Genomic DNA, 16085 nt, shown 5'->3' on the forward strand with positions numbered 1-16085 from the left:
TCAACTCATTTGAGCCATGAAGTTTTTGTAGATAAATAATATAGGTGACTGTGATATTAAACTTTCCGATTCAAATGGCAGCTATTTTTTTCTCATCAATCTAACAATGATCTGGATCTATGTAGGCCTACATTAGTGGATTCATGAAGATTACTCCAAATGATTGATCAATTGAATGAATACATAAGCTTCAGTATAGCGATTGATATATCTCAAGTCTCATATCTCGACCAATCAAGCACAATGCAATTCCAATCATTGTTACTTCAATTACATAAGTTGCGAAAGGAGTGGAGATACCATGTTGGAACTAATTTTTGCAATGGATTTACATGAGAGCGCAATGAGTGTGCTGGTTTAGAGTTAGAGTGTTGTTGGCTGTGTACTATGTAGCCGTCACAGAGGTGTGACGTATGATTTACTGCACTCGTTAGAGCAGAATCAAAGTTACGTAAACATTATGAAAATCGATACGGCATGGGAGTCACGGGAATAAAGGTAAAGTGTTGTTCGTAGAATCGATAGAAGCCAAAGTATCCCATTGAGAAACGGGTTCGCCCAGGAAGTTGAGCGTCCTAAAAGGATTTCCCATTCTAGGCTCGATCGGGTTTCAACACGGCTGACGACGGTGTGAGATGTTTTTTCCGCCAAAAACCCTTTCCCACATCCAGGTAAAACACAGCAAACCATCGTCTTTTTAACCCCTTCTTTCACGTCTTCCGGACAATGAGTACATTCCGCGGGAATCAGTTCTTCCGCGCTGTGGGAACCAAATTCTGTCGCCTCTCCAATTTCCTACTTTTCTCAGATTTTTTTATCGAATGACCGCGATCTGTCACTTCGCGAAATATGACACTCATCCGCGAAGGAATGATAGGACAATGCACATGCTCAGTTTTCCATCAAAGCCCTTTTGCGTTTTTCCCACAAAAATTGTAGCTCTCACACTTCTACCCTAATTAGAGACAAAAAAAGAACTGTTAGGCTACAAAATTATCAATTTCGCAAATTCATAGTATATTATTCATGAATGCATTTTAATTTCATTCTAGATATTTTTAACAGAATCGAACATTATATAAATCTTTTCTGGTCATATCGAAACTTTTCATTCAATATCATATTTTAAATCAATTTCAACTATTGTATTCTGGTCATGGGAAAATAAAATTCACACTTTTATCCTCTTTGATTCTGTTCAAACTCATTTTCTACAACTCATTGAAATTTCAAAACAAAAATGAAATGGATAAGATTATTATGAGAAATGCTTTGACATTACTTCATAAAGTGTACAATAAATAATCCCTCAGTAAGGTCTACGAGTCTGCATTTCAAATTTCATAAAATTTTTCATAAGTTTGTTGATTGATATTTTTCCTAGATATCGAAGACATTGAGGAGAGAAGAGTTGAGTTGAAAAATTTTATTTGAGATAATTACTTGATTATTTTGTATTTCAAAAATATTTTTGTTCAATCAATTATAATTAGTAATTATAGCAGCACTCATTTTTCTCACTGAATCATTCTGTGGTCAGAGTTAAATTAAAAATTAAGTTAACTTTTTAACGTCTATTCTAATAGAACGTTTGTTAAAACGAGCATTTCCGAATGATTGTCAAGCAGGAAATTTTTGCAAGAAGTAAAAGAGAGAGTGAGACTACTTGATTATGTTCGTAGAAGAGGGAAAGAGAGAGAGAATGGGAACAATTATGAGGTTGCGCGCAGATTTCGGACAGAGTAGTGTGGATGGGGGCTGTTGGATGATGGGGGGGGGTAGAGGGCCACGGCCAGGTGCACACGCTCCCTCTGTTTTTTCGATCAAAATTAAAGATTATAGAGCTCCAGTTTTTTGAGGCCTAGACACAAGGACGGAATTGAAAAAGGGTTGCATTTAGTAGTTTTGTCAAGTATTTTCCACACAAAACGGCATCCCCTATCGTTCGGCTCTTATTCTCTCCTTTCTTGCTCTATCTATGAAACAGTAGAGCGCGCATTCACTGCAAGTCTTCCCCTAGTTACGAGCCTCCTCCTGCTCCTCCCTTCTTCCTGTATTCACGGGCCCTTTCCCCACCATGAAATTAGAAAGGAAAGGCTTAAGGATTTATAAACTTTTATATAAAAAATTGTAAGCCTTATTGAAAATATCCGTTGAACAGTAGAACACAACACAACAAACCCCTAGTCGTGTATGTTTGCTCATCTCCCGTGTTGCCTGCTATGCGGACGCGGAAGGGTTGCGACTGTGTAAGACCGACCCCATCGCCTCTCCCTCACCCAGCCTATTTTTTGGGGCTTTTTATTCTGTAGGTGAGTGTAGGGCCTCGGGGATCCACGTTCATTATTTCCAGGTCTTGTACAATCTCTTTTGAAAAGGAATAATCGGCATTGTCGGCCTGTGACAGCCGCCAGTGAAGGACACATCTTTCCGATTCAAGCAGCGCAGTCGAGATCTCTTCTTACTCCACTTCTTTTTTTCACTTCGATTCGACAATAAACTTCAAAGCAAGGCCCTTTCATCTTTCTTTTGAAAATCGTCCTTCCACTTGTCTATTTAGTAACTGGAAATTTCGGTGCTCCTTTCTTGTACTTGTAATTTATTCGTTTTAATTTTCGGGTAGAAGTGCTCTGCCTGAGAAAGATAAATAGCCTGTCCGAAAGCAAGACCGAGCGTTGATTGATGATTTCAGCTGCTCAACTAGGATTTGAGCTAGAGCTAGTTAAAACGATGACCTTCAGCTCTCCATTTCTCGAAAAACATTTTGTTCAATTCCAAAAAGCAAGCACATAATCATCAGACTCGGCTTCTCGCTTCCTACAAAAAATAATGCGATTCATTTCTGTTCTCGTTCTGCATGCTCCAGGAACAAAAACTTTCAATTCAATATTTTGTTTCCTTGAAAGAAAAATTTTGAGGCATAGGCTATTCATACGTTTTATTATGTAAAGTTTTACATTGTAGATTGTACCCATTCTCCACTCCGTCATTATTTAAAAAAATAGTTGAGTAAAAACTAGAACTATATAAAAAACCGAAATTCCAAGAGATAAAATATTTTGAATTCGCTCTAGTCGATGACGACAGATGAGTGAAGCATGATTATTTGGGTTGTAAATTTTCTTCCCATGAGGATAACAAAATCTAGCGATAATACAATATTCAGATTCAATTTTGATCTGTTTTAGGCGGTCAAATGAGAAGGCTTGGCAGTCCACCGCGTGACAATAAGCTTGTGATTCCGATCGACTACTCACGTTACGTGAAGAGGTTTGGAAGTGCTCTGGAATGCGGTTCGTCTTATTGCAAAGAATTGAATTACAGGTGAGTATTGCTATGCCCTCCAGCTCTACTTCCAATTTACACTCTCCGATAATCAATGCGACAATGACCTAGAGAAACAAAAATGCAGCTGATCGATTTTCAATGAGAAAAAATTTTGGACATAACATTTCAGTTGTGCAGCTAACTTAGATAAAAGAAAGGAAATTTCTTATGGAGGATTGAAATGCTAGCCCACTGATGTTATGTTATGATTTCAACTAGCCCCAAAGTTTACTAAAATAACTTCAAAATCAAGATTTCAACTAGCCTTATGAATTAAAAGTTCACTGGAATCTAACTTATTGACGTAGAAGCAAATTCAATTTTCGCATTATTTCATAGTCACAACTATAGCAAAATATGGTCGATTTTAATTTCCATATTATTTCTTCAACTTTGAGTTTTTATAATAGGTTCCGGTTCTTTCACATAATATGTATTGCATGAAAGTTCATAAACAATGCAATATTTTCTATTCAACGATTCTATGAATTGCTATCTTTTCAGTTTTCACTGTTCATGTCCTGAATTTTCACAGCAGCTTGCATACCCATTCTTTCCAACCACTCTTCTCATGGAAGATTTTCAATGTATTCCACTTTATTTTCCCACTTTCTTGATCAGAGCACAATATTACTAAAGCAACGATCATCTAAATTCTATAATTCACTGATATGTAGATCTATTTATTTTATATTACATTTTTCCAGAGAGCACTTTCATTGCTTAGACTGCAACTCAAGAGTGTTTGTGAAGAAGGAGGAAATGATAAGACATTTCAAATGGCACAAGAAGCGAGATGAGTCCCTCCAGCACGGTTTCATGAGGTACTCGCCCAGTGACGATTGCTCTGATCGATACAGGAACTGTACGCATAACAGGAAGCAGACCCATTACCACTGTATCCAGGTAGAACAATTCATTTATATTGATATAATTTAAGTATCTCTAAGATTAGGTCTACAATATTCACTCCTTATTTACACCGATAATTAGCGTTTTGATGACAAATAGATTTTTATTAATTGAAAAATCCAATTAACCCTATTCCAAAAAGTATTGTACTTTATTGCATCATAAACTGGTTAAGAATAAACTTGCGGTAAGTCATTTTCAACTTTTCAAGGCATAATCCTTGGTCTAAAAAACACTTTCACCAAGTCGGAGCTATTAGTGAATATCACGAATGGAGTAATTTCATTTTAACGGCTGCAACCTTTCGATGGATTGAAAAACAACTACTGTTAATTTATCATTATTCGTTGTAAATTCTTGATGAGTTGAGGCCGTAATTGCTGAACTTTTTTAAACAAGCCACTAAATACAATTATCACTCCTTTATTGTATTCAGAATGGAGACGTGGATCGTTAAATATATAGGCTAATGATTATTAAACATTGAACACTAATATAATAAAGATATCATATAGAGTTATACCTATATTAGAAAAAGATACTTATTACTATTGGAGTATTAAAGAATCAATTAATAATTCTTTCGAATTCATTAATGAACATGATTGTGAACAGGAAATATTAATTATTATGAATGTTTATTGTTTAAATAAGACAATAATTCCATCAATTTTCTATCAAAACGAGCGTTGTTCAAGCAAACGGATCCGTTTTTTGGATTCAGATAGCACAGCCATACAGGAAAAGAACTTACTGTGAATCAATGTTGCATTTCCTTCATCTATATATAATTTTTTAATTGTGGAATTTTTAAGATGTTTACTTATATTGATTGTTCTCACATTTTCATATTATTCATGGCCTACCTCTAATTTAGGTGTTACCTAATTTGAATAACCACAATCTTATAAATTAAAGAATAAATTTAGGCTATACTGTAACTTCAACTTATGTAACTTATTAAACCTCTTCAAGGTTCGCTTAATGTATCTTGTTCTGGTTCAATAAACTTTTTTTCTATTCTATACTACAACACTAATAGACTATTTTACGATTAATTTAACCGTAATCTATATTGGAGCAAGGATTTCATTCTATATATACTTTATCATTATAGCACTGGAGATAAATCAGTCACTAAATTTAGAAATTTCTTCCTTGCTGTTTCATTCAACAGTTTCAGATAATCAAAAAATAACTATTGAATCAATACAACTAGATAATTGATAAAATAATGCAATCAGCTCCACTCGTCTTGAATACTAAAAATAGAACAGTTGGCAGATCCGAACAAAAATTGTTGTTGAACAAACATTTTCACGAAGACTTGCCATTTTCAGACAGTATAAAAGCATTGAAAAACTTTGAACTTAAAATTAAAATATTTGAATTTCGACCATAAATTTAATAATGTTTAATTGTTCTAATATCATTTAATAATTCGATTTTATTCTTGGTATTGGATTATACGTGTATAATATTACAATAGTATTAATAGTCAATATATTAATAGTCAGAAATTTATAATTCATTCATTGATTCAATGATACACAATAATAATAATTATTTATCAAAATAGTCAAAAATTGCTATTGAATCAATACAACCAGATTATTGATTAAATGCAATCAACAGCTCGAATACCTTACTGTACGATATTGTATACGATACCTTGAAAGATTATTTTATTTGAATATTGTGCGTGATTCCAGTACATTGTTTTGAATCTCCGAGCAAAGCATTTCGGTGTGCATGTTGTTGTCTGCAAGGCACATCATTTTGAATATATATTTGCATATTGTGTGCAGTTTCAATTTTAATTCAAATATGATAATATTCGAACTCCAGTTTTAATTCAAGTTTTTGGTGTTCTCATGTTCTTGTCTAGTTTTAATTCAGAAGGCTACATTGGTTTTGAATTTCTGAGCATGTTGTCATTACGGTGTGCATGTCGTTATGTACAGGGCACTTGTGACAAGGTGTACATCAGCACATCAGACGTGCAGATGCACGCCAACTACCACCGCAAGGACTCGGCCATCATCCAGGAGGGCTTCCAGAGACTGAGGGCGACCGAGGAGTGTCGCACCCCCTACTGCGCCTTCTACGGCCAGCGCACCACGCACTTCCACTGTCGTCGCGACCACTGCCAGTACACCTTCAAGAACAAAGCTGACATGGGTTAGTAGTACCAAAATCATGCTTCAAATGTTCTCTGTTCCTAAATTCAGTCGAATCCTAAAGGATGTTCCTAAGGCCCTGTTTCTAGGACACTTATTAAATCCAATGACCATTAAATCTATGAGTTTAATATTCATTCATTATTTATTCTTTTATACAGTACAATAAGTACATTATCAAAATTGTTCATTATAACCTTCTAATAAGTGTCCTAGAAGCAAAAATTCATTTGAATCATAACTGTCCTAAGGCACAGTTTCTAGGAGTCTTAAATCTATAAGTTTAATGGTCCATTATATCTAATAAGAAAGTGCACTAGAAACCAGGTCCTATTTATACCAGTTTCAATGAATCCAATTGACCATTAAATCAAATCTATGCGTTCATTGTTCTATTCGATTTATTTTAATAAAAGTGTCCTAGGAACCTTGTTCATCAAATCATTGATACAATTGACTGCCAATCGCCAATTTGACTTCATTAACATAGAACATCCACATATCTTGGAAATCACATTTTTTATCCTATAATTTGATCAAATATTATTCATTTAGCGAGAGTATTTTACATACATTGGTCAAAATTAGTAAATTTGAGCTATATTATTTTACTTTCCTTGCCCTATTACCATAGGTAAGGAAAGTATTGCTTTTCAAAAAAATTAAGGTACCCTAATTTCAAGTTTTCTATACGTTTCAAGGTCCCCTGAATCCAAAAACATGATTTTTCTTCTAAATGTCATGGATCTCAAATTGTCTATGTTGATTACACTCGGAATTTTCCAAAATGATGTAGCTATTCCCAAAAATCTCAAGATTACATTCAGATGGTGATCATGTTTTTCCTGGCTTCTTTTAACTTTATAATGTATCAAGTTAACTCTCCTTTATTAATATCATATTTATGATATCTCTATGAATCTTTATGATTATTGTATATTTGACACATTATGATTGAATCAACTGTGTATTTTTTTATGATTGCAGAAAAACACAAGACATATCACATAAAAGATGAACAATTAGCACGAGACGGGTTCAAAAAGTTCCTGAAGCCAGACGTGTGCGGATTCGCCAACTGCCGGTTCTCGCAGGTCTGCAACCACATCCACTGCGTCCGCGACGGTTGCTCGTATGTGCTGCACTCTAGCGGCCAGCTGCTCAGTCACAAGCGCAAGCACGAACGCAAGGACAGTGAGATCGCCTACCGCAAGTTCAAGCTCGCGCAACAGGCCGTTGTCAACATCTCCAACAGCGAGCAGGTCAGTTATTCACGCTATTTCTAAAGAAGTTGTAGTTTGAAGTTTGGGCATCTAGGAACCAATGTGCAACATTTAATTTCACTTTACTTTCCTCATATTTGTCTTATGAAACTGCAACAAGGAAGCAGCGCTTCTGCAGTATATGACACGTCTAAGTCCAAATTTGAAATGATAATTTACAAAGTGATAATTTACAATGTAATTGTTGTTTGTGCATGTAGGGAACAATGTGTAACATTTCTCCGTGAGGGAGAGAATGTACTTTGGTCGCAAGATGCACATAACGTTTTTCTCCACCTCACTCTGATTATAATAATAATTAAACAAGCAGTTTCCAATAAGATTGTTGTTTTTGCATCTAGATACCAATGTGCAAATTTTCTCTGAGAGGGAAAGAAAGTATACTTTGGTCTGTCCCATGATGCACACAACATTTTCCTCCACCTCATTTTGATTACAATTTCTTATATTATTTGACTGAGTTATTCCCTCATCGTGATCCTTTGCTTTGACATGGCCTACAACTATGCCGGATAATTAGAGCATCTCTCGGAACAGGTGACAGTAATTTATAAAGATAAATTATCACATACTATCGGAAATTATTATGTTCTATCAAACATCACGGTACCACTAGAAGATTATCACTAAAAAATTATCAATATCGTAGATTATCATCGTATAGGATTATGATAAGATTAAAGACGATTATCTCATACCAGGTGCTTCCGTGCCTATCTTGTAGCCTATTAGACATGCAAAATGAGGATGGTTTTTTAGTGAGGTATAAGGTATAAAGTAGGTACACTACCAAGGTGGTTCTGCTATGTGCCTTGTTCAGTGAGAGGTTTTTCCACCTCAGAAAACAATTCTATTCTTTATCATAAGAAATGTTTTACATTTTATAATGTTTTAATTTACATTTTTTGTTTTACATTTTATATTTTCTAAAGCGTTTATTTTGTATTTTAAGGGAGGCGACGTGTCGCCAGGCAGCTCGCTGCACCTTCTGCAGCAGGCATCGTCCTCTCTGGCTGCCCTAACAGCTCTGCATGACAGCAACTTCAGCACCAGCTCCAGTGAGGGCCGCCTGTCACCACCCCCTCTCTCCCTCTCACTCACCTCCACCCCCTCCACAACTCCCACGCCACGCATTCGCACACCGCAGACTATGACTCCACTGCAGTTCAAGCTCAACTCAGGTCAGTGCTTATCACAATAGTACTATATAGTACTATTTCCATAGAGAAAGATAAGATAAGCTTTATTTGCCATAACAATTTACAATCAGTACTTATAGTATAATACATAATTTTTAGTAGATATGTAGTAAGTAATACATGACATTTTATATAAAAAGGGACAGATCTATGCACAAATAACATTTTCATAGTGGATTGGTTAAATAACTGATCTGATCACTATGTTGTTGATCGAGTTTTTTTTATCTATTTTCTGTGTAAACTTCTAATAAATGTATGGAAAATCTCTGTTAACGCACAAAATTAGTGATTACATTTCAATCTGTAATATAGCGCATTTTATCGTCAATCATTCCTCTTGTTCTCCTTTATTTACTCCAATTTACTCCCTCTAAATGGAAGTGAAAAACACTCGACTCCCTCTAGGCTACATCAAAGTTATCCTCCACACTCCCCTCTTTTTCTACTTTCATTCATTACCCTCTCCTTCTCAGCTACTCATCTATCGCATACAGAAATGTCATCAGCATAAAAATTATTATAGAGAATATGATAAGAATAAAAATCTATCCGAGGTTTTCGAAGATTCGAGTCAATAAGCATGAACTGTGTATAACCAAAGAAACTGGATGGAGTATCCTGTTATTTTCCTTTTTGGTATAACTTTGAGATATTGGACACTTTTGAGAAAGATTGTTACAATTTTCTGTTATTCTGCTCCTCTAGGAACACCTCCCTCGCCATTCTTCATAGACCAAATGACGTCATCGACATCGGCCATCGACCTGAGCGGCGACGAGCCGACGGAAGTGTGGCCCAAGTTCATGATGCACTGCGCGGCTAGCCAGCTGTGTTCGGCCGGCACCAAGTGCTCGCTCTACCAGAAGGACCACTACCACTGCAGGGAGCCTGGCTGCGATGTGCCCTTCAGGTATGAACACATTTTAACTCATATTCATCTCAATTGAATGCCAATTGAACAATTGAATGCCAAAAAATTCTTAATATCTAATGAACAAATTCCCTAGCCTTTCGAGTCAGTAGGCCTACACATTTCAATTATTTATCTCTATTAAATTTCAAAATTGGCATTAAATGCCAAAACTATTCTTAATTTCTACTAAACAAATTCCTATTAATTCAGTGATGTGCCTTTCAGAGGTCAGTACACTCTTCAATTATTTATTATTTATTCATCTCCTTTGATTGAATGCCAATTGAAAAATAATTAAATGTCAAAAAAATATTGATTCCTACTGAATGGATTTCTATTAATTCCTACAAATTTATATTGAACAACTTAGAACTTAATTTGAATTTAGAATATTACCATATTTATTCATCTTAGATGAATAAATATGATCAATTAGAATATTTATTCATCTCTTTTGATTGAATGCCAATTGAAAAATAATTAAATGTCAAAAAATATTGATTCCGACTGAATGGATTTCTATTAATTCCTACAAATTTATATTGAACAACTTAGAACTTAATTCCTACTTGATTTGAATTTAGAATATTACCAAAAATATTCACAACTAGTACGGTACGGTACTGTATGAATTTCAACGTTACAACAATATGGACAAGGAATCAATAGGGTAACAGAGTTGATGAGAAACTATTAAAAATACAGTTTAGTAATCCAAAGACTATGAAAGTGTGTATGGTATTTTAGTACTGGCAACAGAATAAACCAATTGAAAACTTTATTAGTATTAATAAATCTACAGTTTGAATGAGAGAGTGAAATGATTTATTTCTTTTATTATGAAAAATATAATATTTTCTTGAAAGAGTAAATTGGTGTAAAGGTTAGTAGCCTATTACTTATAAATTCAAATTTATTTTACGCAATTGAGTCTATAAATATTGGATTGAAAGGTTTAAACCCATTTGAAAAATTGTATTATTATACAATAATATTCTAAAAATATTATATTCTTTTGAATAATTTCATGTAGGTGAATTACATTAAGGTAAATAAGTTTTGTAGTAACAATTATAGTATTTGAATAATGGAAAAAGTTTTGTTTGTGATGAAGATTGTTCCAAATCTTCTTCCAACAGCAATCTGTATCAATACGATATGGGAAATAGTCCACCTCAATATTTAGAAATCCTTTACTATTTTAAATACAGTACAAAAATGTTAATAATTTATCTAAATTGCAGATCGATTGAAACGGCGGAGGCCCATGCGAGGATGCATGAAACACAGGAGCGTGTGAATGAGAATTTCCATCCAGATAATCCTGCGCTATGTAAAGAAACCTGCCCACGTGAGAAACATTTCCACTGCACTTGGGTAAAATCAAATTTTTTATCTCTTTTCTAGAAATGATAATAATTATTCCATGCAATGTTGATGCATGAATTTATTTAGTTCTTCAATTAATTCTAATAGATGTTTATGTTCAATAGATGGAAGGGTGAAGTACATTTCACCATAAAATTAACGCTTTTTCATCATTGCAATCAACTACAAATAAATCCAACTCAAATTTGGTATCTTCTTTCATAAATTGAATTTATTTCTCTTCTATAATTCGTTTGCATTGGCTTTGTGATTGACAGGAGGGGTGCGAGGAGTCGGTTCTACCTGGAGAAAGATTGGATCATTTGCGAGCGCATGAAATTTCAGCCGCACAAAGCAATTCTCTTGATGCATTGTTCCGTAGGAAGCGTGGAAGACCACCAAAGAATAGGATAATCGAGGTACGTGTGGTCTTCATTCGAAAATTCAATAAATTGTTTAAACTTGAGTTCGAGTCTTAGAGTATCTCCTCCGAAAAATGAGAACAAATGTAACATTTGAAATGAAATTCTTGAGAACTCTAGGTATCTACAAAAATAGAACCTTTGACGAGGTTCAGATCATTAATTCGAACGGTTAACAGTTTTGTGAGTTTCTGATTGAATCCTTCATAAGGATTCCAACTCACTCTCAATCACGTCATCATTGGCATTGGAGTAATAATCTTTTTAGATTTGAATAAATATTCTGTGAATAATTTTTCTATTAGAATGTTTCTATTATTACAGTAATTACTATATAAATACTATATATCAATTAGATCATTTATTATATTTTTCATGTGCAAATAGGTTTCTTTGAATAGAATGATCCCATTACAAATACTTGCGCTTCCAAATACATTATGCACAGTACTTTTCTTGAAAAATAAACCATCGATGACATTTTAGTAATTCTTATGATTTATTTTCTCTCCAGGTTTGGAATGACTATGTAAGTAGCATTTTTGTTTACTGGCTCTGAACTAACATGCTACTAAACAAAATTTATAATATTGCTGATAAAACATACTTTATAAAAGCAGCATAACTTACTAGTTTATAGGTGAATGAATTAACAATTGAATTCTATTGGTCTTGTCTAATGTTATCTGATGTATGAACTTAGCGGCAACATATTTTTTCATAATTTTAACAGACTAGATTACTTTAATAACATTAACTTGAAGTACTATTAATTAAACCTACTAATAACTACTAAATACATTAACTATATATAAACTGTGCTGAATAAGACAGTTTCCACAATATTTTCCCTGAATAATATGTTTTAGCATGAATAAGAAAAAATACCTGTACGGTACCTACATATTTAATATGGAAACTAGATACATCAGGATACTGAAGTTATAAAAGGGTAATGGTTATGATTTGTAATTGTATAAATAATAAATAAATTACTCACATCATCCCCACCCTCCTCCTATCACTAGGGCGTGGACCTCCCGGAAAAACAACCCCCCCCCACACAGATTAGACAAATGGACGGTACAGAAATTGAAGCATATGGAAATAATTTTAGTGTTCATTAACAACACAAGTTGCAAAAATAAATGAGACAATAGATTCAAATGTTACATTCACAATACTGCAACTCAACAATAATTTCAATTATGAATTTGAGATTTTCCATGATCCTGTGAAAGTGAACACAAAATCCTATTGTTTTTACATCAAAATCAACAATAATTCCAATTTTAACAAAACAAATTAATATTTGCAACCTTCATAGTGGAATTGCAGTAATAATCCCAGTATTCCGTAATAATAATATAGTAAGTAAAATACATGAACTGAGGATTTCTGGTGTCAAGTAGTAGCTTCTTGTAAACCTTGCGACAACTTTTTCACAAAAGCTCACTCCCTTGTCGCCGACAACCTTTACGAAAAGGTTACACGATTTACATGAAAAGGGTTTGTAAAGGTTTTGCTATCTGGGGTAGGCTACGATTTAAATGTTGAACACGTTGGGATTTTTAGAATATTGGTATGATTCAACAATTGAAGAAAATCTGTTGGATCCATACTGTATGAGCAGTTTTGTTTGTATTCAGGCTGGAGGCATGGGCTCGGACTCACCGCAGGCTATATTCACCAGTTTCAAGCTGCCCAAACCCACACCACAGGCGGACAGTGCTGACCAGCGATCACCCTCCCCAGCCTCTGAGTCATCTGCCAGGCTCTCAATACAATTCCCAGTGAGTCACAATTCACTATTGTTCAATAATCATTCTCAAAATAACTGCAAAGGTTTTCTATCTTGGATATCAAGATTTAATGATAATAGAATACGTGAACATAATATATGATATAACTGTAATTCACCTAGTTTCTGAAAATGGAAATTAATTTTTTTCAATTTCTGAATGAAAATTCAAAACTGAAAACACTTATCTATATCCCACATTTTAATTTTTATTCACAATTCACGATCCTGCTGAATCACCAAGTTTTCCAGCGGGTGCTGTTATAAACAATAGGCTATATTATGAAGAATCCATTGAAAATAAATCTATAATAATCTTCTGGAGGATGAAAATGAAAAAAGTTGCAATACTGTAAGGAAAAAACATTGAAATATTATAAGAATAACAATTTCTTTAATCAACTCAAAATGAAAGAATTAAGAGGAATAGGCTACTATCCGACAATAAAGACTTCAACAGTAATACAATGTGGTAGAAGCAATACTAATTTGATACATAGGCTATAGAACACTTTAGTGCCGGTTGCACCAAAGTCGGTTGAATTTTAATCGTACCTTAATTAATTCCATGAGAACCAGAGAAGCCGTCTTTTCAAAAACGCCTTCTCTGATTGGTACTCGTGAAATTAAACACGATTAGCCTATAGTTTTACCAGCTTTTGTGCAACCGGGCCTTACAGTTTATCTGCAGAGTGTAGCTATAAAGTGCAGTGTGGAGTGTTTACCTTCAATAATACATTAGCATAATTGTATTAGCGTAATACTCTTGGAATCATATTTAAGAAAAATGCGTTTTGCGGTAAATCACTATAAATTGTATTGTATTGCAGCAACTGCACGGATTCCAGCACTACTTGGATGGGTGCCCTGATTTGTTGTGCACCTACTCGAGCAAGCCACAGCACTACCACTGCACGCGCGTGCGCTGCTTCTTCGCCACCGACAACGAGGAACAGCTGCTCCTCCACTCCAGGGACTTCCACGCCAATGTCGACATACTCGACGGCTTCTTCTTCTTTGACAAGTCGGTTGACTGTCGGTTAGAAAGCTGTCAAAGGTAACACAATTTGACACTTGAAATTATGATCGTGTTCTTTTGCAACAATTCTATTATTCTTGCTCAAAAAAATTCTAGAGGTTTCAGAATTGTCCTCATAGGTTTTTATTGGGTTCTTAACATTTTCAAAAATACTAAGTAAATCAATCATTGATTTCAATCCGTTCACCGCCTCAGATAAAGCTATGGTATGGTATTTATTATGAAGTTCTTTTGTAAATTTGCGAATTTGAAACATATTGTAGAACTTAAATACGATTTATGCTTGAAAACAAATTCATTAATTCTTATTTATTGAATCTACTCACACCCGAGAAAAATGAATTATACATGAATTTGCCTATAGGCTACATAAGCTGTAGGTACCGTACACAGAATAGAGATATCAATCGAAAATACAATTTATCCATTACTTGATAGTTAATATGATAATATAATAATACATTACCTATTATATGTATTTTTTTTTCTTCGAGCAAAAATATGATTTATTCATTACTTGAAACTTAAAATGATAATGTTTATTATTTTTTTTATTTCTCTTCAATACATATATTAAGGGCATAGAGAACAATCAGAAATGTATATATTTTTTTACTTGAAGCGTGGATAATTCAGTCGTATTTGGTGAGCTTAACGAATTTTGGTTCATGAATACCAGAATTCTATCGAATAAAATGATATATAGAGGTGAATCGCATCAATATAAGAATAGAAAAAATATATCCAACTTAGCACTGTTATCACTGATCCAAATTAAGTTGTTCACAGTATCTTTAAGATGATAGAAAATAAATTTGAGCCTTTGCCAAAGTTTTTCCACTCCTAAACAATGAAATATATTTACTAGCCTACAACTGGTAAATTTTGGCAACAATAATCAGTTATAATTTGTTAATCTGTTCTGTTATTTACTAATGAAATAAATTTTATCTCTTAAGCAAAATGTATGTTTTTGCAATATTTTTGTTTGATTCTCATAATTATTTTGTTTTTAGCAATAAAATCACCGGCCATTTCCACTGCATTCACCCTGGTTGTGGATCATCGTTCACTAAATCGTCCGGCATGCATCTGCACCAGGCTAAGCACATGGCTGAAATGAACTCATCACGTTCTCCTTCCAATGACACGTCTGTTGACCTGAGTGAGTATCCTACACATTGTAATCTCGATTGGCTCATAAATGTAGTTGGTGATTATATTATTATTGTAAATATTTTTTTCCAATGAAGTAACAGACTATTCATGAAATTAACAGACTCTTATAATACATTCATTATCTCATCTCATCTATGCTGTAATTCACCCCGAAGACTTCTGCTACTGCAAATATTGACAACAGGGTAAACAGCTAGATGGAAATTCGATGAGCGCTACTATTCAAAAATTATTTGTCAGCCCGGGAACTGACAAAGCCTTGGGCTGGCAAATCATTTTTGAATACCGGTAGTAGCGATCATCGAATTTCCATCTAACTGTTCACCCTGTTGTCAATATTTGCAGTAGCAGAAGTCTTCGGGGTGAATCACAGCATTTAATTTGGATTCTTGTTTAATAATAATAATTCATTGCATTTGAATAATTGCAATATCTCAGTAATTTCCATCTTTATAACAA

At 34.2% G+C, this 16085-nt stretch overlaps 1 protein-coding gene across 2 annotated transcripts in view; it reads left to right on the forward strand.

Moving 5' to 3' along the window:
- Positions 1-16085, forward strand: part of LOC111055279 (zinc finger protein castor homolog 1) — a 137079-nt gene that overhangs the window by 115500 nt on the left and 5494 nt on the right. Inside the window, exons 5-16 of one of the 2 annotated variants that reach the window (XM_039421153.1) lie at positions 3189-3324; positions 4035-4233; positions 6204-6420; positions 7407-7681; positions 8655-8883; positions 9610-9814; positions 11062-11194; positions 11464-11604; positions 12122-12136; positions 13257-13400; positions 14239-14465; positions 15464-15612. In XM_039421153.1, the coding sequence (XP_039277087.1) occupies positions 3189-3324; positions 4035-4233; positions 6204-6420; positions 7407-7681; positions 8655-8883; positions 9610-9814; positions 11062-11194; positions 11464-11604; positions 12122-12136; positions 13257-13400; positions 14239-14465; positions 15464-15612 (2070 nt within the window). The remainder of the gene's footprint in view (positions 1-3188; positions 3325-4034; positions 4234-6203; positions 6421-7406; positions 7682-8654; positions 8884-9609; positions 9815-11061; positions 11195-11463; positions 11605-12121; positions 12137-13256; positions 13401-14238; positions 14466-15463; positions 15613-16085) is intronic. The other variant, XM_039421161.1, reaches the window with a different exon arrangement.

Source organism: Nilaparvata lugens, chromosome 1 (genome assembly GCF_014356525.2).
Source record: "Nilaparvata lugens isolate BPH chromosome 1, ASM1435652v1, whole genome shotgun sequence".
NCBI classification, from domain to species: Eukaryota; Metazoa; Arthropoda; class Insecta; order Hemiptera; family Delphacidae; genus Nilaparvata; species Nilaparvata lugens.